Below are 22888 nucleotides of genomic sequence, written 5' to 3'. Positions count from 1 at the left end.
GCAGACTTTCAGTCTTACAGGGGGATGTCCTGTCCCTCTTCACTGTACAGTTAATGAGAGTAATTAGACGTGTCCCCAGGATGCTGGGGTTGGGGAGGGGTTTGTGTGTGTGTGTGTGTGGGGGGGGGGGGGCGGGGGGGGCTGTGGAGGTGTAGGAGGGGGAGAGAGGACGGGACGGGCCTTTCCTCAGGAAAACCTATCACCTTCCACCACAATAGAGCCCACCAGGAAACTGCAGGCAGCCACATTGCTCTCTGGAGTCACAGAGTACTTTCGGACACGCTCTCACACTCAACAGTCACTCTCTCACACACACACACACACACACACACACACACACACACACACACACACACACACACACACACACACACACACATACACACACACATGCACTCCACAGCCTGGCAGCTCACACAGCCAGCACACTCCAGGATGACATTGGACTGAAACGCAGCACGGCAGTGTCATCAGGTACGTCTCATCGATGCTTTCATTTTTAATTTGACTGGACTGAAAGAATAGTTTTATTCATTCCAGCTGGCTGTTATGCTGATGGTAAATATTTCTGCTCAAATGATTGTTTTTTCCACAGAAGTTGTTGTGTTTGGACTTTTTCCACTTTTGTGTTTTAAATCTTATTTCAAAAATTTGGTGCTCAAACTTAGTTTTTTGCCATCAACTCGACCTGAAATAGTTAATTAGGAAACACTTGCTGTTCAGTGATTTGTCTTGTAATCGAAGAAATCACACTTTGTTGTTGTTTTTCTTAATGTTCCAAAAGGAAAACTCATATTTGAGGGAGATTGTCAGAATCCTGTTTGACTTTGTTTTCTCTTTGTTTGATATCTGACCTGCTATCTTCACATCACATATCGTTCTTGACAGAAAATGCTACTTTAAAGCAGTTTGCAAGTCTTTTCCTGTCCTCCGCTCATGTGAGACATCTGATAACCAGTAAAAACTTAAGTCTGAAAACTGTTAATACACAGGAAAAAAAGAAAATTACACATTCATGAGATAAAAGAATGTAAAATAATGTAAAAATCTGATAAAATAAGTTTCATACGTGCTTCATATTTGATCTTTTTTTAAAAAAATCTAAAGCAACACTGCTGTCTAGTTTTAGTTTTGGAGAGTTTTCTCTTCTTTAAACTGGTGCCAGACCAACAGTTGATATCCAAAATATCACTGACATTAACTCCATAAACTTACAGGTCTGCTTTACTTTTTTATGATAATGTCCCACTGTGCATTGTTGACTTCTGTTCTCACATTTGTTTTCTTTATTCATCATGTCCGACTTATTTCAAATGCATCAAATGTGGATTCATTAACCGTCTTCATGACGATGAGGTCAGCTCAATCAGAGTCATTACTTTGAATAAAAAAAATAATGTCCTTGTATCAGACAGTTATTATCTCTATGTAAAGCTCATCTGCTCAGCTGGCAGCAGCAGAGGACTGTTTTTATTTAAGGAAGCTTCCAGGTATGCAAACAGTGTTGAGCGAAGACCCTGTTATACATAAAGAATATAGATGCAGATGGGGAAAGCTGGATGTTAATGGATCTGTAGTCTTTATAAAATGTAACTTTTTAAAAATGTTGAAGTTGTCCCCAGACGTGCGATTTCCTGAAGCACTAAAGTTACCTTTTCTACATCCATGTTCGTACATCTGAAGTCTTAAAAGTTCAGATTATTCAGTTTATACAAAAAGAAAAGTCTAACAGAAACACACATCCATGTGAACCCCAAACACTGAAACTGTGTTTTTGTTCCTGTTCATACTGGTGGTGAAGTGCCCCCCCCCCCCCCCCCCCCCCCACACACACACCCTCCTGGTGGGGCTCCAGTCTAAATGATGGGGTATAAAATCTACAGTCATTGACATGTGCAGGATATACTGTATGACATGTTTGAAGCTGATGTGAGGTTTGCAGTCGTTTTAGTACACACTTCCCTCTCTGTGTTTTATTGCTGAGCTATGGAAGAGTAAAAGCAGAATTTCACAATAAAAAGACCATTTGATTTACTTCTCGTGTCACAGGTTGACCAACTGTAACACTGGAGGCAGATACGAAGGGGAAACAGTAATATTAAATAAAAACGGTTTCAGTGTCCATGTGGTCATGAGACTATTGGTTTGGTTGAAACTACCCTTTAATGTTTGTGATAGATTCAGTTTAAGAACAGAGAACCAGCTCCTATCAGAAAGCATGAATCCGCTCTCTCCTGATATCAGTGTGATCACAGGTCGATCAGAGGACATGAGCTGCTCATGTTCTTAAAATTTAATTCAAAATAAAAACATTATACAGAAAACAAATGTCCGGTTTAGAAATAATTTGGCATCCTCAACAAAAGATTAATATATCCATATTTTTTTAGTATTATTGTTTGACATTTATTGGCCAGGAAGTCTCTTATGGATATATTGCTTCATTTAAAAGTTTGTTTTCGCTGCCTTTAGTATTTGCCTAAAGAAGAGAGAAGTAGTTTTGAGAAAGATAAAACTGATCCAGGACTATTACAGAATCAATACATTTTATTTTATAGAAGCTGATTTGCCTCCATTTTAGTAACAAATGTCTTGTTCAAAGAGAAAACAGTAAATGTCCATTCACAGTGCATATAATGCTTCCTGTGACACGTTTTTATCAACAGATCAGCCTATCAACACAATTATTTTAAGTTTGTAGTTTAAGTGTTAATACTGCAACATTTTGAATGCATATTTCCTGTTTGCTTGGTGAAGGGCATTACATAACCAGCATGTGAAACGATGTTTTTCATTTCAGTTACATAAACTGTCTGATGGCTGATGGACCACCAGAAAAAACAGTTTTTCAACATTTCATAGGTTCAGTTTTCAGTCTCGTAGATTTGGTTCATCCGGCATCACTACATCAGATTTCTGTGTTTTACCGCATTTTTTTTTTAAAGTGTCTTAGTAATAGAATCAGAATCAGCTTTATTGGCAAAGGCATGTTTACGCACAAGGAATTTGTTGTAATGTTGTAATTTGTTGTAACTTGCTCTCTCTGTGTACAAACCCAGAAACAGACATAAATAGACATATATAAAGAATAAATAGACAAGTACACAGCAAAAAAAAACATATGTACACTGAAACAATGGTGCAATTGCATCCGGTGCAAATGTTGATGGTCCAATGGAGTATAGTGCAAATGGTCCAGTGTTATTACAAAAGGTTTGACATTGTGTGTCTAATGTTAATTATTTAACAGAGTGACGGCCTGTCGGTAAAAACTGTTCTTCTTGTTTCTGGTTGTTGTAGTCAAAAAAAGAAGTTGCTCAGAGTTGAACTTTTCCAGCTGCTGTTTGGTTGAACATCTGGGCCAACATGTTGTCCTTACACGTTGTCCTTGTTTTGCAGTTTGGTAAAGCATCAGTTGCAATCATGCCCATTCTCAAGAAGCTCCCGGGACGATCCAAGAGCTGCCACGAGTTTCCCCGGGTGAACGGAGAACTGATTCTGCCCCGGCTGGACCTGGACCTCAGGGACCTGAACCATCTCAACGACCTGAAGGATCTGAACAGGAACCTGAACCCTTTTGAGGATGTGGACCTGGACGAGGACAATGGAGGTGATGTGGGCCTCATCATGGGGGAGGTCAACGGTCACCTCCAGCTCAGGTCCTCGCGTGATGGAGAAGAGGAGGAGAATGAGGTGAACGCGGAGAGGCACGGGGCGGGGAACCCTAAAGGGAGGCCGCTCAGGGGGACCCTGGAGCGGATCTGTGGAGTGTCGCCCCTCAAAACCCTCGGTAAACTGGGGAAGGGGCTCCGCATATCGGGACGCAACGTGTGGGGGAACAACTCCCACCACTACAACCCTGGAAACTCAAATTCCCTCCCACCAGAGAGGGAGAAAAGGAAAGGACTGCGCAGGAGCTCAGAGGGAATTATGACACTGCTCCGGTGAGGAGGGATGGGAGGAGGAAGAGGCTGATCTTACATGAGTTTAGCTGCAGTTGAAGCATTTTGATATCTGAGTCCGAAAAAAATATACCTTTGATAAAGTGTTACTGTACAGTATATGTTATATAAAACAGGAGAACCACATGCTTTTTTCACAAAACAACACAAGAGCATGAAATGTCTTTTTACATTTTTAATGGAACAATAACGCCACAGAAAGCCTTTCTTAAGAGCTCTACTCCATCCATCCATCCATCCATCCATCATCCATCCATCCATCATCCATCCATTCATCATCCATTCATCATCCATCCATCTATCCATCCATCATTCATCCATCCATCCATCCATCCATCCATCCATCATCCATCCATCATCCATCCATCCATCCATCCATCCATCCATCCATCCATCATCCATCCATCATCCATCCATCCATCCATCCATCCATCCATCCATCATCCATCCATCCATCCATCCATCCATCCATCCATCCATCATCCATCCATCTATCCATCTATCCATCCATCCATCCATCCATCCATCCATCCATCCATCCATCCATCCATCCATCCATCCATCCATCATCCATCCATCCATCCATCCATCCATCCATCATCCATCATCCATCCATCCATCCATCCATCCATCCATCCATCCATCCATCATCCATCCATCCATCCATCCATCCATCCATCCATCCATCCATCCATCCATCCATCCATTCATCATCCATCCATCCATCCATCCATCCATCCATCCATCCATCCATCCATCCATCCATCATCCATCCATTCATCATCCATCCATCATCCATCCATCCATCCATCCATCCATCCATCCATCCATCCATCCATCCATCCATCCATCCATCCATCCATCCATCCATCCATCCATCCATCCATCCATCCATCCATTCTTTCATCCATTCTTCCATCCAGCATATGGTGTGATTACTTCCTGAGGGGTTATGTAATATGCTATAGCGACTTGTTGATCTACGGAACCTCTTTTGTTTGTCACTGACATAATTGTACTTGCTGTGCTCTCTGAATGGGACTATTTTTAACTGCTGCAGCAGCAGCACAGTTTAGCAGATGTGTGAATATGTGGCATTCCAAACATGCCACATGTTACACTGTACAGCACAAGAAAACCTGGTGCAGTCTGATGGTGTTTATTGACATTGATGTTCTTTGTTGCTGCTGTGGATGCTTTGCAGCTTCACAGGTCGACGTAAGGAGGAACGCAGAGAGAGCCTGCCCTGCGGGGACCTGAGCACTAACAGCGAGGCGGAGGCTTCCAGGCGACCCTCCTTCCTCAGGATGGTCAATCTGGGCAAGCTGAAGAGGGAATCCATGTCGGATAAGGCGTCCCAAGAGACTGAGGAGGAAACAGAGGAGGAAGACCCAGTAGTCAAAACCAGAGAGCCTCTCTCAGGTAACAGCCAAGGAAACATCAGGTGTAAAATAATCTTATCAAATGACCTTTCTCCAGGAGTTTCCTTACTTTACTCTCCCTGATTAAGCTCCAGCGGTTCTTCCTCTCAATCCTAGACAACTCTGATGAGACTGAGAGGTCCCCAGATCCCTGAGTCACTGGGTTCACCCACTAGCAGACCGTGCAATCAGGAAATGGCCGCACTTCCTACCCCAGGTCCCTCTAGATAGAAGTTCAACCAAGCTACTGTTCACAGACTCCACAGGGAACCTCGCTAGAAATAAAAGAATGAGCAGAACGAGTAACAAATCGCCCAGTTCACGAGTCAGGCAAACCCACAGCCTCTCTTTAACCCGAAAATCAGAGATGCCATTTGCTTCATTTGTTGCTGAACCTTTCTTCTTGTACCTGTAAATAAATATTGAGTTTTATTTCCCATCGATCTCCCTTCAGTTCTGGAGATCCTACAGCTGGTCAACCACCGGGACCTTCTCCTGGCTGACACACACATTCAGGAGCTGGAGCGAGAGTGTGAGCTGCTGTCTCTCCTGCCGACCCCACCTGGTCCCACAGTTACTCCCACCCTGCGTCCCAGCACCCCACTCGGCATGATCCCTTTATCATCCTCATCCTTGGATGAGGCTCTCAGCTCCAATGCGACGCTGGACTCGGGCCGGAGGAAGGCCAAGGACGTGGAGCTCCTGTACGAAGCCTTGCAGAAGGAGATGTGGGACGTAGTACGAGAGTCCCTCCGCCAGCCCAGCGCTGGTCCCAACCTTGGTCTGGTGGTGCTGGTGATCCAACAGGAGGAGCATGCTGATGCTGCCTGGGCTCTGAGAGAGGACACCAAGCCTCAGCGAGAGGTCCCGCACATCCAGCCCAGCCAGCGTCCCCGTCGATTGAAGATGAAGTGGAGGCAGGCGGTGGCGGAGGCTGCAGACTGGAGCCTGCCCCACCAGGTGGACACCCAGGCAGGCCAGTTGGCGTATTACCTGGAGCGCCTGAGGAGTCGGATGGTGGACGACCTGGATGCAGCGAGGAGAAATGCCGTATCCATCTACCCGGAGGAGTTTTCTGCCTTCCAGGTGTATTTGGAAAGTTACCATCGAGCCGTGGCCAAACGTCTTCGGACCATCACCAGCGGCCCGCTGCAGATCACGGACGTCTACTCACTACTGGACTGGTTCTACAATATCTACAACAGGTTAGCGATTACAGAATAGTCACTGGATGCTCTGATGTAATAACAACATATCAAGCTTTCAGGTGATCATTTTCCACCAGGGACGTCCTGGGAACCATCAGCACCACGACACCCATCAACTATGCCACCCTAGATCCCATTCTGCCTCAGGACACGGTGGACAGGCTGGAACACGACTGCATCACTATAGTGAGGGTGAGACAATACGATTTTTTGATTTTGTTCCTTTGGATAGCGGATGGGTTTTAATTTCTAGCTGTAATTGTCAGGATAATGTGACAACCGAGCTCATCCAGGTTCTGGATGAAGAGGAGAGGCGATGGGCCCAGACTCTGCACATAGAGGAGTTTCAGTCACACCTGGCGCGCTCAGTCATCCAGGTACGACCTTGCTACCTTTTCTAACTATCTCATGATTGCATTGAATTCCCTGTTAAGTGACACAGCTGTCCTATCGTCCATGTCTCTCTCAATCCCAGAGGCTGAAGGTGGACTTGGACAGATCCACATCTGTGAACCAGTTTCTAGGAGCCAGAGTGGCTCGCTGTAGTCTCATGGGATTGGCTGACTTTCTGTACAGGTGAGTGCACTCATCATATCTTTCACAGACATAGTCTTGGATAAGATGATATGAACAATTGGTCACAATCTGATTTCAGTTGTGCAACAAGCAGAGCAGTACAGACAGGATTATTGGACATTATTTTATAACTTTATAAATTGTACTAGCACTCTGAGGATCCTCATAAAATCTCCATGTGTCCAGTTTCCAGAGGAAGGTGGAGATGTTTCATGAGACTCAGGCGGAGTTTGGAGACCGAGGGGACGGATATGTTTCCAGGACCATCGCTCTGGTCAACTGCTGCCCTCCTCTCAGGTAGACGAACAGTAACGGTGACGTTATTCATCGGCAACGTGTCAGGGAAAGATTTTTAGTAATTAAAGTGCTTTTCATTCTTTTCTTGTGTGACCTGTAGATCCTTCGTGGAGCGCTGCAGGCAGTGTGACCCACAAGGCAGCGATGAGTCGGCACAGAGAGCCAACTCCTCGTTGGACAGGATCATCAACCAGTCAGTGAGGGTGCTGACTGAGCGGCTGTTTGAGCACATCAGGGTGAGTAAAAGCACGGACAAGTTTCATCTCAGTTGTGGAAACTTGGAAACAAGATTCTGTGACTTTTCTGTGACTGAATCTCCATCAAGTAATACCATTTCTTCCAATTCAAAATAAAAAAAAATAAAAATCATCAAACAGACTCACTGTGATGACAAATGTTCCCAAATATAATGTAGACTGATTTACTAAAACTGGTTGCAGAAAACCGTACATGAACTTTTACAAGGTCAAATCTCTTGACTTTAATGACTTGAAACAGTTTTGCACTCAGCTGCTGCTCAGTGTTGCAGTGATAGTTGTGTATTTCTATACTTGTTTGTGTTAATAATGTTCATTTTATCTCTTTTTTTAAGTGCATGTTTTTTGTCACTTTGTACCAGTGATGGTCGTTTTCAGAACTTTAAGTTAACTAACGGTAGTGCTTCTGCAATGTAAACATACTCGATTACAAGTGAATTTTGTAAAATATTTAGGTTCGATCTAAAATGAAAACAGAAGCAAAAAAAAAATCCTGCATTCAAATTTTTACTTGGACCTATAATACAGGAAAAATACAAAGTTTACCTGTGAAATGTAGGAGTATTATGTACCAAACAGAAATAAAATCCTCACTTACATATTGCCCTTAAGCTTGCTTTGTGTTCTCTATTATTCTGATCTCTTGTCTGTTGTCGTTCCAGCCGTTCTTTGACAAACTGATAAAGAGAAAATGGCTGAACAACACGGAAGCCTTTGAGGCAATCGAAGCTCTCATTAAACAACACTTCAAGAAGTTCAGAAGGATGGACCCTCCACCGTATCAGGTAACGACCTGGGTGACCCAACAGCAGGACTGGTGTTTAACTATCCTCTCCAGGAGCTGGTTGAAACCTATTTGCAGCTCATCAGTGCTTTCTATTGTGACTGGCAGACGCTGGTGGGCGAGGTGCACCGGCGGGTCCTGGTGGAGTACGTCCGAGCCATCATGCGGGGACGGGTCATCTGCACGTCCTCCAAGATGAGGAAGAGGATGGCTTTCCGCCTGCAAGATGAGGCCAAGCAGCTGAAAGGACTCTTCAAAGATCTGGTGAGTCTGATTCTGTTTTTCATTTCCTCAGCCTGCAGAGGACAAACACGGTGTGAGAAAGGGCTTAAAGAAGGAGAATACAATCAAAAGCATCCAGGACACCACTGCTTACCTTTCTGGGGACCACGGACATTAAATAATTCCAAACTGCTGATTGTTAAAAAAGACTTTCTGCTGAGGGGAGTCAGAGTCTGTGGCTGTGAATGGAGCCTGACCCGGGAACTTCCCAGGTCAACAATAACTCAGACAGTGTTGATACAGGAGAGAGCTCTGAAAAATGGCTGCCGTCAGTGAGATGGAGATGGATGGGCCAGGCTTACGTTAGCACTTGCCAGAGGGTGGAAGAGGGTGTAAAACAACTGGGCCTGACAGCGTGGCATTTGCCCCGTCTCTGTGCGCGAGTTCAAACAAGTGTCCGTCACCTCGGCTGACAACAGGAAGCTGCTGTGTTCAGAAGGAACTTCCTGTTCCTGTCAGCTGGCCGGCTTTGATGTGGCTCTGGGATGGCCTTGATAGCCTTTTTTGCCGATGAGTTAGGATGAAGTGTCTGTGGAAACTGGGAACCCGGGGGCAGGAGAGGATGACTTTTTAATGGCTGTCTAAAAAAGACGCCGTTATTTTTAGTGAATACCAAGCCAAAGAATTCTGCTTTCTTTTTCCTGAGTGTTTGAAAGGAAAACAAGAACTGGGAAAACAGAGGTGGAGTTTTGTTATTCACTCAGTGAATCATCTAAATGTTCGGCCTCTGGCCTTCGGAGGCATTAATCTGTGTTTCCTCTGAAGGTTTGATGCTTCACTGGACTGCTTAGCACCTTGTCAAAAAAAACAAGAATTCAATCTGAAGTAGATTTGGATGAACAGTGATAACAAATAACTAGTTAGTAAAACAAATGTTATGTTCAGTAATAAATAATTGTTCTTGCATGATGATGAATCTTTGCTTCAGGATTCGAACGCGTCTTGGTTGGACAGCATCATCAGCCACCTCGCTGACATCATCCTCCTGGAGGACACGCCCTCCATCCAGATGGAGGTGGCCGTCCTGGTCAAAGAGTTTCCAGATATACGGTGAGGGTGCACAAATTAACATTAAATGTTACTGTTGCAACAAGGAAGCATCTATAAAAACATATTCTCTGACTGCTCCCCCCAGGGCCCTATATTCTTTTATACTTTTGGCTATACATTCACTTTGTGTTGATGTTGGCGCTCAGCCAAAGTGAGAAAATGTCAAACTATGTGGGGTTTTTTCTGTTTCTTTTGCCACAATGGATCAAAACAAGGAAAAGGAGCACGGAAACATATCTACATTAACTTTGCTATTTTTGGAAAGCAGCGCTGCTCTGTTTTGAGAATGGATGAGGTAGGGGGGGGGGGGTCCCTGCCTGTTTGTGCACAGATTGAGACTCAGGTGACGGTTGGCAACCGACGAGCACGTGTGACGCATTACCCTCCGAGGAGCAGACAGGAAGCTGCCGCCAAGTACTTCCTGTTCCTGCCACCCTGCAGGAGACAGACTGGTGCCACACTCTGAATCGGGGGGAGGGGGGGGCATCATCGTAGTTCAGACCTGGAGACATGCTAACTCACTGCTCAGCCACCCTGTCTGTTTACTGTATGGCATCCTCTACTGGTATTTTAGGAGATCAAAGGCCTTCCTCGGCTTCACTGGGTGCTTCATTTAAGTCCATTCATGCACGCGTTACGATGCCAACACATGGGTGTACTTATCAGCTTTCCAAACGGGGTCTTTCCTCCTCGTTCAGTCATGCATCCAAGTGACAACTGTTGACTAAATATTCTAATAATGGATTGTAGAAAGACAATAAAGATGAACGATTAGATAAAACTGATGCAAATGATAAAAATTCAAGATGCTAAATAATAAATATATTAAAAAATATATATTTTATGTACATGCACAAACCCAAGTTGTTTTTATTATCAATTTACTTTCAATCTAATAATTTGAGCCAGTAAATTAGTATAAGCATGACTATATAACTTATAAAACCTTGGCAAATATGCCATATTACACAGTTATACTAGATTTTCTGTTCCTTCCCAGAAACAGATGCCATGAGTCAGAATCATGACACCAAACAGACTGGATTCCCATTAAAAACCCGTCTGCCCCTCTTCCTCCCTCTATCCTTCCTCCCCACAGGAAGAAGCACGTCTCCACCCTGCTCAACATCCGAGGGATGATGCGGCAGGCGGAGCGGCAGGAGATCCTCAACATCGTCAAAGACTTTGAATGCAGCAGTGCCCTCATGTGCCGGGACCACGCCCTCTTCTCTGACATTCCCATCACCTCGGAGGTGCACTGCATCAGCCTGGGCCTCCTCCGCCTCGCCATGACCGTCTCCAACTGGTTCTCAGAGCACCGGCCGAGGCGGCGCCACAGGACCAGTGCCAGAAACGCAGCTCCTCCACCTGCTGAGAACATGGAGGACATGAACAAACTTCACAGACAGGAGTAGCTGGTGTTTGGGTCAGGAGAGCAGTCACAGACCTACTGTGAAGCTACTAATGAGATGTACATGCACCTTGACTTAAAACTGATACCAAATATTGTTACCAGCCACTTAAAGAAACTTGACCTCAGGTACTGCTCGTACTGTACATGCTCACTGACTCACTGACATTTCTGCATCTCTCTGTGCATTTTTAATGCAAATGTGAAACAGACTTTATTTTATTAGCTCACCAAGACGTTATTTTTGTTGATCTACATACAGAAGTGGTATAAAATATCCTATAACTTGTTCAGGCTGTTTCAGCCTTGTATTCATCCACATCCCTCCAGGAACAACGGCAAGCAAAGCAAAATATGATCTACAATGTTCAACATATATTTACCTAATCATATATACCCGTTCTCTGGTATACAGTGCATATATACAGTATTGTGCAGAAGTTACAGGCACTTTAAGATCTTTAGATTCTTGTCTCTGACACATCATCACATCATGGAGGCATCAGAGTCATTAAGGACCATCTTCAGGCCCAAGAGGAACCAGGAGTCCTGCCACAGATGCTCTGACCTCACAGAGTCCTGATCTCAACATCATGCAGTCGGTCTGGATCACACGAAGAGACACTGAAACCGACTGAATCCACAGAAGAACTGGTGCAAGTTCTCCAAGAACACCGAGTGTATTTTTATATTTACTGCACTTTGAATGCAGTTAACTGATAATTAAAAAAACTGATTTCCTTATTTTTCAAAGAATCCTCACTTTGCTTCAAGTGCCTCAAACCTTTGCACAGCACTGCATGTGAGGATAAAGTGTATGGAACTGGAGTGTGTTGAACTCTCACTGTGAATGAACTGTGTGTATGAACTGGATCTATTGCTGGACACATAATAAAAGCCCATTGACTGGGAAGACTAAACAGACTGAGCTGCTCTTCATTGCGGGTTTCAATTCTGTGTTTATTGTATTTCAGGTGAAAAAAGGTGTTTTTCTCAATGTCAGAGTGGTCGTGCTGTTGTACAATTACTCTGCCAATGTCTAACTTTAGATGCTGTGACCCCCGAACATGGGAGTGTCAGACACTCGGTCTACAGCTATGTTAAACAATACATACCAAGAGGCAGTCTGACAAACAGAAACGGCCAGACGACGTGACGCACGATCTGTGCAGCCAGTCCATATACAGACATACAGCCTTTCTTGTTATTCTTAAGGATATGTCAGCTTCGTTTGGTGAACACATCTTGAAATATGGGGCTCCATCACATTTATATGACGCTCTGCCGTCCTACAACAAGACGGGTCGTACACCTTGAGGCCAACAACGGGATGTTTTTTGATAAACAAAGATTTCCTGTTATCCGCTGAGGTGCCAACGGATGCTTTTATTGGAGCCAAGTTTACGTTCTGCACTAGGAGGGAACTTCCCCTCTGCTGCAGCCGTCGAGCTGTTTCATGTCTGAGCTGCTCGTGGGCTTCTCAAAACAAAGTGGGCCGGCCTCAGCAGGGGGTCACTCTGCACGCTGACCTCTAAGCCAGGGGGTCTGCATCTGAAATTCAGTGACTGGCTGGTTGCTTCGAACTGTTGAGATAAGTTGTGATTTCACAGCAAATGTTAGATATGCTGACAGACAGCATCACTGAGATGTTTAGACATCAGTGTCACCACACAGCAGTGAGGTTGGACACAGATACATCTTGATGCTAATCTTGACAATCCAGCAAATTACAGTTTAGATTTAATTCACATTTTTTTTATTCATGTGCTGCAGGTAAATTTACATTCAAACATAATCTAGCTGTATTATTTATCTGATTTCACACCTTGAAATAAAAGTGATTTCTCCTGTCCCTGATTAGTTTTATATATTCTAATAATCACAGAAAACACACAGACACAGTAAAAGTTTCCCTCCAGACATGGATGAGACAGAAAATACAAACATTCAATGATTCTAGTTTTTCCACAGAAAAGGTTTAATTTCTGTTTTACAAAGCTAAAATGCAGTAACTACTGTATATATTTGGTCAAACCAATGATGAGAAGTTTTTCACCTTATCATTACATTGAAATACAATGTGATACCAGAAAATATTTCATTTTGGAGGGAAACTGCACGGAAATTCCAAAAGCACTAGAAATCAACGTAAAAACTAAACTGAACTGACTGAGCTCAGGCTCGTTAAAGCTCGCTGATTTTAGCCAATTTTGATTATTCAACCCTTAAAGGTTTGAATTTGTTCTGCCACACAAATAAGACAACGGCAACATCTTCAATCCTAATACAGAAAAAAGTAACACCAGATAAAATAGTCCCTCTAAAAGCTAACTATCCTTGTAGCAGGAACTGCTGCCTCTGCAGACTTTACATTTCATTACATTACATTTCATTTAGCTGACGCTTTTATCCAAAGCGACTTACAATAAGTGCATTCAACCATGAGGGTACAAACTAGAACAACAAGAATCAAAAAAGTACAATATTTCTTCAAGCAAGATAAACTATAAAGTCCTATAGTAAGTGCCCTTTAAGTGCTACTAAATTGCAATTTTTTTTTTCCTATTTAAGGTAAGGTCTGTAGAGGTGTGTTTTTAGTTTACGGCAGAAGATGTTCAGAGTTTCTGCTGTCCTTATGTCATTAGAGAGCTCATTCTACTATTTAGGAGCCAGGACAGCAAACAGTTGTGATTTTGTAGAGTGTTTAGCTCAGTGAGGAGCAACAAGCCGATTGGTAGAAGCAGAGTGGAGGGAGCAGGCTGGGATGTAAAGCTGGACCATGTCCTGGATGTAGACTGGACCCAATCGGTTCGCAGCACGGTACGCAAGTACCAATGTTTTGAAACGGATACAGGCGGCTACTGGTAACCAGTGAAGGGAGCAGAGGAGAGGAGTAGTGGGAGTGAATTTTATCAGAGCCTGGACCGGAACCTAGACCGGAACCAGGACCAGAACCTGGACCAGAACCTGGACCAGAGCCTTGACCAGAGCCTTGACCAGAACCTGGACCAGAACCAGGACCAGAACCTGGACCAGAACCTGCACCTCCTTCTGAGTGAGAAGAGGACGTATTCTCCTGATGTTGTGCAGCATGTATCTACAGGAACGTGTTGTTGCAGTGATGTTGGCAGTAAGAGAGAGTTGACTGTGGAGTGTCTCCGAGGTTCTTATCAGTCAGGGTCGGGATAACAGAGTTGTTGAAGGTAGTAGTCAGGTCGAGGGTGGGACAGTCTTTCCCTGGAAGGAAGAGCAGGTCGGTCTTGTGGAGGTTGATTTCCAGGTGGTGTGAGGACATCCACTGAGAGATGTCAGTCAGACAGGCAGAGATTCATGCTGCTACCTGTGTTTCAGATCTGGAAAAGAGAGGATCAGTTGGGTGTCATCAGCATAGCTGTGGTAGGAAAAGACATGCGAGTGAACGACAGAGCCGAGAGAGTTGGTGTACAGAGAGAAGAGGAGGGGACCCAGGACGGAGCCTTGAGGGACACCAGTAGTGAGAGGACAAGGTTCAGACACAGATCCTCTCCAAGTTACCCGGTAGGTGAGGTCGTTGAGGTCGGATGAGAACAGGGAGAGAGCAGAGAGACACCGAGGTCCTGAAGGAGGAAAGAAGGATCTGGTGGTTCACTGTCCAATGCAGCAGAAGGTCTAGAAGGATCAGGACAGAGGACAGAGAGGCTGCTCTAGCAGTGTGAAGCTGCTCAGAGACAGAAGGAGGACCGTCTCTGTTGAGTGGTCTGTTGAAACCAGACTGGTGGTCAAGAAGGTTATTATGGTGGAGATAGGAGGAGAGTTGGTTAAAGATAGCTCGCTCCAGAGTTTTAGAAAGAAAGGGAAGAAGAGAGACGGTCTGTAGTTGTTTACTTCAGACGGGTTGAGGGGGGGTTTCTTCAGGAGAGTTGATGAGAAGTTTTATGGGAGGATGTCTAATTCTTCCAAGATATCTCCCAGAGAACCTGGAGGATGGTAGAGGACAACAATGTTTAATTGTACTGGATGAGTAACTGTCACAGCATGAAACTCAAGAGACAGTGAGGTAGGAAGTGGAAGTGGGTAAAGAGATGAGTAAACCTGTACCACCACTGCAATAATTTGCCAAAAACTGATTATGGACAAAGTCTATTTACCTCAAAGGTAGAAAGTAAAATAGAACTCAGTCCTTAATAGAATTGGAATAAAAGTCCAGCACTTTAACTCTAACTGGTTCTCTTTAACTTTAACTCTCAATCACTTGAGTGAAACTAAATCCTAGCTCATACAATTCAAGGTAAGAAAAAACAGTACAAGTTTAGCAATCTAGTTAACCTAAGACAGAAGATACAATAGTAATCTAGCAGAGAATCTTCTTTAAAGAATATACTTTGCCTAAATCCAAGTAATCCAGTTGTATGAAACCCCCAGAAGTCCAAATGCACACTTTAGAATTCATGTGATTTATTAAACACATTTAAATCAGATACCTCAATGTATTCATCTAAAGATTAATTTATTAAGCTGCACGCTAGTTCAAACTCTGATAAGAAAGCTGGAGAAGAATAAGGCACACTTTTTTTTTTTATCAAGTTTTATAGTAAAGTTTTTTCATCCAAATTCTTATTTTTTTTTTCAACTTTGAAGTGTTACAGCTGCACAAAGAGCCTTCAGACTATAATCTCTTCATTGTTTGTGTTGTCACTGTTCTCTGTATTTGTAAGGCTTTACAGTTTATCTAATTATTCTGCCTGAATAAATAATCTAGAATCTATGAATATGGAAATATTGTGCATTATAAAGGTTTCTTAACTGTCTTCCAGACCAGCTGTGGTGTCACAAATTCCTGCTTCTAGAGCCACACCATGAAGTCAGATTGAGCCCAGACAGCAGATGAATATGAAAACAAACCCTGCTTGCTCAACCTTCTGCACAGTGAAGCTCAATCATCCATGTGAAGGTGCAACAAGCAAAACCATTTTTGATTGTAGATGGACATGAATGATGAATAGCTTCATATTTTTCTTACACTTGTCCGTCATCTCTTACCTGTATGTTTTGGGGTTTCCAACCACTGAGGAATTATTTTAAAGTCTGTCTTAAAATGATGTTCAGGTGTTGTAATGACTAGAGAAACGGGTTTTTCGTGCTATCATCTTTACTTCTGTCCCTGGTCATTGAACCTTTTCCTAATGTGCTTCCATGGTAAGTGATGGGGAACAAAATGCAAAGTGCTTCATCCTGTGAAAAACATGTCATCTGAAGTTTATCTGAAGACAATCTGACAGTGCAACAATCGGACTTCCGAAGTCTTTGCATGAAATTGTCTCCTTGCTTTTTGTCGACTCAGCTGCTGAATCCTCGTATTCACTTGAGATACATAAATATATATTTTGGCACAGAATGAGAGCCGTGGATTTCATCACCATAATTTACATTGACATTGTCTCAGTAAGAGAAAAGTCTTGTTGTAAGGACTTTGATGTGTTAGGTGCCATGAAATAGCCTGTGTTGTGAACTGGCGCTATATAAATACAATTGAATTAAATTGAATTGAATTGAATTGAAGAGCTCCCTCAATGGCCAGGATGATTAGGAGGAACGATAACAGCAACAAATGCTGTTTCAGTACTGACATGGGCACCTGCCTATTGTTTTAAGATAGACTTGAAAAATTCTGAACCTTAACTAGTGACTAGAATGTCATATGAAATATCTGTCACAGATTAAACAGCAAAGTGTGTATGCTATTGAAGTGCCTTGCAAGTTTGCATCACTTCTTCAGATTGGGTTTGAAGTGGTGCATTTCAAACACATCAGAGATGCTAGAAAATAAGAACAAAATATAGTTCAGGAGATAGAATATTTCATGGGGGTCCTGCACAAATAATGAAAGACTGAATGTACTTTTCTGAGGCTATTTGAAAGAAAACATTCAATCAAAGTAATGAGATGTCATAATAAGATTCAAAGCTGTTCCTGTTAAGAGATCGTATTACAGAGGGAAGATAGTGAACTGTCTTTTGACTTTGTCCCAGATTTATTATCATCCAGCTGGTGAGAGCTGCAGCACCTTCTGACCTAAAGACTTCTTATCATCAAACCTATGAATGCACCATCATTTATGTGTAAAAAAAAAGTTGGAAACATCCGTTAATATTTCTTGAAATGTTTACCAACTCTAGATCTCAAATATCTGTGACCCTCCGCTGCACCATGCACTTGTTATTATTTTTAATATGTTCCACGAATTTGTGGGACAGGACAGGAAGAACCTTAAGGGAAGTTGGCATCGGCTGAATGTTAAGTTTGGCAGCATAGCGTCTGAGTCATATGTATATCAGAGTATTATCAGACATCCTCTCATATAGCAGGCAGAAGGCGGACGTCTGTTTTCTAAGTATCCCAGTCGGGGATTACCATCTCTGACTGAGGAGGCCAGGTAGGAGTGAGGGCCAAACTCCTGGAGGTTTCCCTCGATCAAGCTCCTGAAGGTGGAACGGTGAACGGTATCACAATGCAGTCCCTGGGAAGCACTCCGCTGCTTCCTCTCATTAACACAGCTCTGCGATGGAAAATCCATCTGGCTGTATTTACTGTTTGTTTTCGGAAGCCAGCCGTGCCCTGTCTTTGTTCACACTGTCATGCACTTTTCATGGTTCCACTCTTTTTTTCCACGTTTGTTTCTCCTGCATGTAAAAGTACTCAGGAGATTGTTGTGGCTGAGAGAGGAATTGGTCTCAGGTCAGTTCTGAGCTTGTTTAGTCTAGACAGGTTTTTTTCCTTCCCAAATCCAAGCTGATAACTCAGTCTGGTCTGATATCCTCTTCTACAGAAACACTGTTCTGATATTAATCTCAGCATGAACGTGAGCTGTTGGTATATAAAAACCAATGAGTTCTGGTTTACATTGTTTGAAAGGACCATTCCACTCCACACCAAAGATTTGAGACTGATTTCTAAACTTCTAGAAAACCTTGAATAAATCATCAGAAACTTGAAGAATTTTCTGTAGATATCCCTTCAGTGCTTCACTTGTTCTACTAACTTGCTGTTGCAGACCATTTTGATGGCACTGTGGTGTGTGCCAGAACACACCAACATCAGATTTGAATGTCAAACAGCGAGTGAATTTAGCAAATGACATACAGAAAATATGTGGAGAAATTTTATTGACTGAGAATTTGATGAGAGAAGTTGAATGGGAGTCTATGGAGCCAGAGGCTTTTTGGAGCCGACCTCTAGTGGCACTCGCTGGTATTGCAGCTGAAGACACTTCTGCATCTGCCTAATTTTTCAGACCCAGAAGCTGTGAACACTTTTATAGCCAGTTTGTGGCTGTAACACAAGGAAACTACAGCACATGGGCTTTAATGAAATGGTGAGTATGTGAGAAACCAACTGAACCAAAACACACCTCAAATAAAACCAAACTAAAAAACGGTGCGCTCTGCTGAAGTTTCAGGTCCATGGTGAAATTGTGAACACGCCATTGTCACTTAATCATCAGAACTGAAAATATGCCAGTGATTTAAAACTATAGATTCATGTCTATCAGACAAAGGTAAAATAGTGTTAACTAACACACATGAATGGCATCTGTTACCTGCCTTCATTAAAGATTCTTTGTTGTAATCAATCAGTTGAGAAGCGTCACAGGTTGCATGAAACTTCTTTTTAAGACCTATTAATCTTAGTGGTGCAAATTCTTCGCAGTTTGTAGAGGGGCTTCGAGGAAGGCCCTCTTTCAGTGGTCTCCGATGGCACTATTTACAGAATAAAGTGTTCTTGTCAGTGGTTTGGTGGAGATAGTTCTCATTGCTAAACATTTTTGATCAATGTAACTTCTTAAAAGTGAATAACTTCACAACTGAAATCCATTTCAAAATGTGACAGTTGTCCTCAAACAAGTAAATTTTGAATTCTTCCATATATTCTTTTATATACAATGCATTTTAAAATTTCCCAAAAGCGTCCCATCATCATGATCAGGACTCATTACAACAAAAGCAGGTTTAGCTAAAATCATCTCACGTGGCTGAGAAACAATATTTGGTTGCCATCATTGGACAGAGAACAGTGCGGAGCGTCGAACGTATCCTCGTGATGAATATGAATCATGTTTAATAAAACACATTGCGTAATCACATGAACAGCCAGTTCTGACATGACCCATCAGGGCGAGATTCAATAGAGAACCTCCTGTCCTGTCCCGCGTCCAGCATGCACTGTCTGTCAGGATGGCTGCCCACTTGAACCAAAACAATGGTGCACTTCGTCACTCCTGATGGGATATCCTGATTTATATTATCCCAGCGTATCCATCAAGTGGATCTTTATTTAGCAGCGAGAAGGTGCAGGGCCATGCCTCCGTGTGCCCGCTCAACGCAGACACGTCCACCGGTTTGTTTCGTTATCAACGGTCACATTAAATCATTGCTCTCCGGCCCACAGAGGAGGAAGTTCACCTTTGTTCAAAGCAGGGTGTTTGTCTAAAATAAACTTTTACAATTTCTTAAAGCATTTGTCTTAAAATGCATCAAAATGTATTCCTTTAATTGTTGATATATTTGATCTGTGCCAAGAGTCACACTGGGTGGATGCATGATATAAATATTTTGCTCAGGTCTGCGCTGGCTCGATGCCACTTACACTGTAAACATCCCAACCTGTGGAGTTATTTGTTTTCCTTTGTTTAAACTATTTTGACGTCTATATAATAGTGAGAAAAAAACAGGGAGAGGTTCCTGATTGTCTGTATTTATGTGAGCACATCCCCTGGCCTCACAGACCTGGCCTCATTACTGCAGGACGCTCAGCATCAGTGCCAATCAAGCAGTGATACAGCAGTAAATGGAAAGATAGAAAACTTCTCACCTCCAGGTGGTGATGATCGTGACAGAGGAGTAAGTGGAGTAAAAACCAACTGAGAGATTTGTTGTTATACTAGCAGCCTGGTTCTCGGGAGCTTATCATCAGTCTGTCAGTCATGGATTGGTATAATATTTTGCAGAGGAATTTGTACAGGCATTCATTGTGGTTAATGGCCAAACCTTCAAATTCAGAGAAAAAACTCTCTCTGCTTCTACAGAGCTACAATGCAAAATACCCCCCCCCCCTCAGCCAACAGTCTGGTCCAGCAGCTCTGAGAGTCAGACCAATAAAACTCTCCAGCGGATTGTCAATAAGTCACCCAAAATCATCGTCATCCCACTTCAATTAATAATCATCTGCTGTCTATATACAGTGGTGTGAAAAAGTGTTTGCCTCCTTCCTGATTTCTTATTTTTTTGCATGTTTGTCACACTTAAATGTTTCAGATCATCAGACAAATTTAAATATTAGTCAAAGATAACACAAGTAAACACAAAATGCAGTTTTTAAATGAAGGTTTTTATTATTAAGGGAGAAAAACAATCCAAACCCACATTGCCCTGTGTGAAAAAGTGTTTGCCCCTCCTGTTAAAACATAACTTAACTGTGGTTTATCACACCTGAGCTCAATTTCTCGAGCCACACCCAGGCCTGATTACTGACACACCTGTTCTCAATCCAGAAATCACTTCAATAGGACCTGCCTGACAAAGTGAAGGAGACCAAAAGATCCTCAAAAGATAGACATCATGCTGAGATCCAAAGAAATTCAGGAACAAATGAGAAAGAAAGTAATTGAGATCTATCAGTCTGGAAAAGGTTCTAAAGCCATTTCTAAAGCTTTGGGACTCCAGAGAACCACAGTGAGAGCCATTATCCACAAATGGAGAAAACATGGAACAGTGGTGAACCTTCCCAGGAGCGGCCGGCCGACCAAAATTACCCCGAGAGAGCAGAGACGACTCATCCGAGAGGTCACAAAAGACCCCACGACAACATCCAAAGAACTGCAGGCCTCACTTGCCTCAGTTAAGGTCAGTGTTCATGACTCCACCAGAAGAAAGAGACTCGGCAGAAATGGCTGCATGGCAGAGTTCCCAGACCAAAACCACCGCTGAGCAAAAACAACATCAAGGCTCGTCTCATTTTTGCCAGAAAATATCTTGATGATCCCCAAGACTTTTGGGAAAATACTCTGTGGACTGACGAGACCAAAGTTGAACTTTTTGGAAGGTGTGTGTCCCGTTACATCTGGCGTAAAAGTAACACCGCATTTCAGAACAAGAACATCATACCAACAGTAAAATATGGTGGTGGTAGTGTGATGGTCTGGGGCTGTTCTGCTGCTTCAGGACCTGGAAGACTTGCTGTGATAAATGGAACCATGAATTCTACCGTCTACCAAAACATCCTGAAGGAGAACGTCCGGCCATCTGTTCGTGACCTCAAGCTGAAGCGAACTCGGGTTCTGCAGCAGGACAATGATCCAAAACACACCAGCAAGTCCACCTCTGAATGGCTGAAGAAAAACAAAATGAAGACTTTGGAGTGGCCTCGTCAAAGTCCTGACCTGAATCCTCTTGAGATGCTGTGACATGACCTTAAAAAGGAGGTTCGTGCTGGAAAACCCTCCAATGTGGCTGAATTACAACAACTCTGTAAAGATGAGTGGGCCAACATTCCTCCACAGCTGGAAAAGACTCATTGCAAGTTATCACAAACGCTTGATTGCAGTTGTTGCTGCTGAGGGTGGTCCAACCAGTTATTAGGTTTAGGAGGCAAACACTTTTTCACACAGGGCCATGTGGGTTTAGATTGTTTTTCTCCCTTCATAATAAAAACCTTCATTTAAAAACTGCATTTTGTGTTTACTTTTGTAAATGTAGACACATTTTGTGTCTACATTTTGCCCTTATCATTTGCCGAGGGAGTTCACGTCCGCCATTGTTATCGCTGTGTACATTCCTCCATCAGCTGACGTAGAGGCAGCAGTGGACACCATCCACTCCACTGTGGCTAAACTGCAGACTAAGCATCCCGGTGCGTTTTTGGCAGTTACTGGAGACTTTAACCAGTCTGGATAAAGTACTGCCAACTTTGCACCAGTATGTGAACTGCCCCACACGGAACAATAAAACTCTGGACTTACTATATGCTAATGCCATGGACGCATACAGTACTACTGCCCTTCCCCCCCTTGGTAGATCAGACCACAACCTGGTCCTGCTGACACCAAAGTATGTTCCCCTGGTGCGGAGGCAGCCTGTGACCACCAGGACTGTGAGGAGGTGGACACAGGAGGCTAAAGACGCCCTGCAGGACTGCTTTGAGTCCACGGACTGGGACGTGCTGTTTGGACCACATGGGGAGGACATCAACAGCAGGGCGGACTGTATCACAGAATACATCAAATTCTGTGAACACTCCACCGTACCATCCCGGACTGTACACTGCTTCCCCAACAACAAGCCGTGGATCACCAGTGACCTGAAAGTTCTTCTTAATCAGAAGAAAGCAGCCTTCAGGTCTGGGGACAGGGAGGAGCTCAGGAGAGTGCAGCGCCACCTGAAGGAGAAGATGAGAGAGTGCAAGGACTCCTACAGGAGGAAGCTGGAGGCCAAACTCCAGCAGAACAACATGAGGGAGGTGTGGACCGGTATGAAGGAGATTACTGGGTTCAAGGGGAGAGAGAGACAACCAGGGGGAACCTGGAGAGGAACAACCAGGGGGAACCTGGAGAGGAACAACCAGGGGGAACCTGGAGAGGTCAAATGAACTAAACTGTTTCTTCAACAG

General features: G+C 43.4%; 1 protein-coding gene across 1 annotated transcript; it reads left to right on the top strand.

Moving 5' to 3' along the window:
- The first annotated feature begins 292 nt into the window (after positions 1 to 292).
- exoc3l2a (exocyst complex component 3-like 2a) lies at positions 293 to 12163 on the top strand. Its single transcript, XM_069165060.1, has 13 exons — positions 293 to 474; positions 3400 to 3944; positions 5167 to 5384; positions 5838 to 6588; positions 6669 to 6783; positions 6858 to 6968; positions 7067 to 7167; positions 7354 to 7464; positions 7565 to 7700; positions 8384 to 8506; positions 8614 to 8769; positions 9716 to 9837; positions 10937 to 12163. Exons 2-13 carry the CDS (start codon positions 3424 to 3426, stop codon positions 11250 to 11252), a joined length of 2781 nt encoding a protein of 926 aa, XP_069021161.1. The 5' UTR covers positions 293 to 474; positions 3400 to 3423; the 3' UTR covers positions 11253 to 12163.
- Positions 12164 to 22888: the final 10725 nt, after the last annotated feature.

This window comes from Embiotoca jacksoni, unplaced genomic scaffold (genome assembly GCF_022577435.1).
Source record: "Embiotoca jacksoni isolate LCO1_2020_lvr unplaced genomic scaffold, fEmbJac1.0.p SCAF_33, whole genome shotgun sequence".
Taxonomy (NCBI): domain Eukaryota; kingdom Metazoa; phylum Chordata; class Actinopteri; family Embiotocidae; genus Embiotoca; species Embiotoca jacksoni.
The sequence above is the reverse complement of the archived record's forward strand: the minus strand, read 5'-3'. Positions and strand labels throughout refer to the sequence as shown.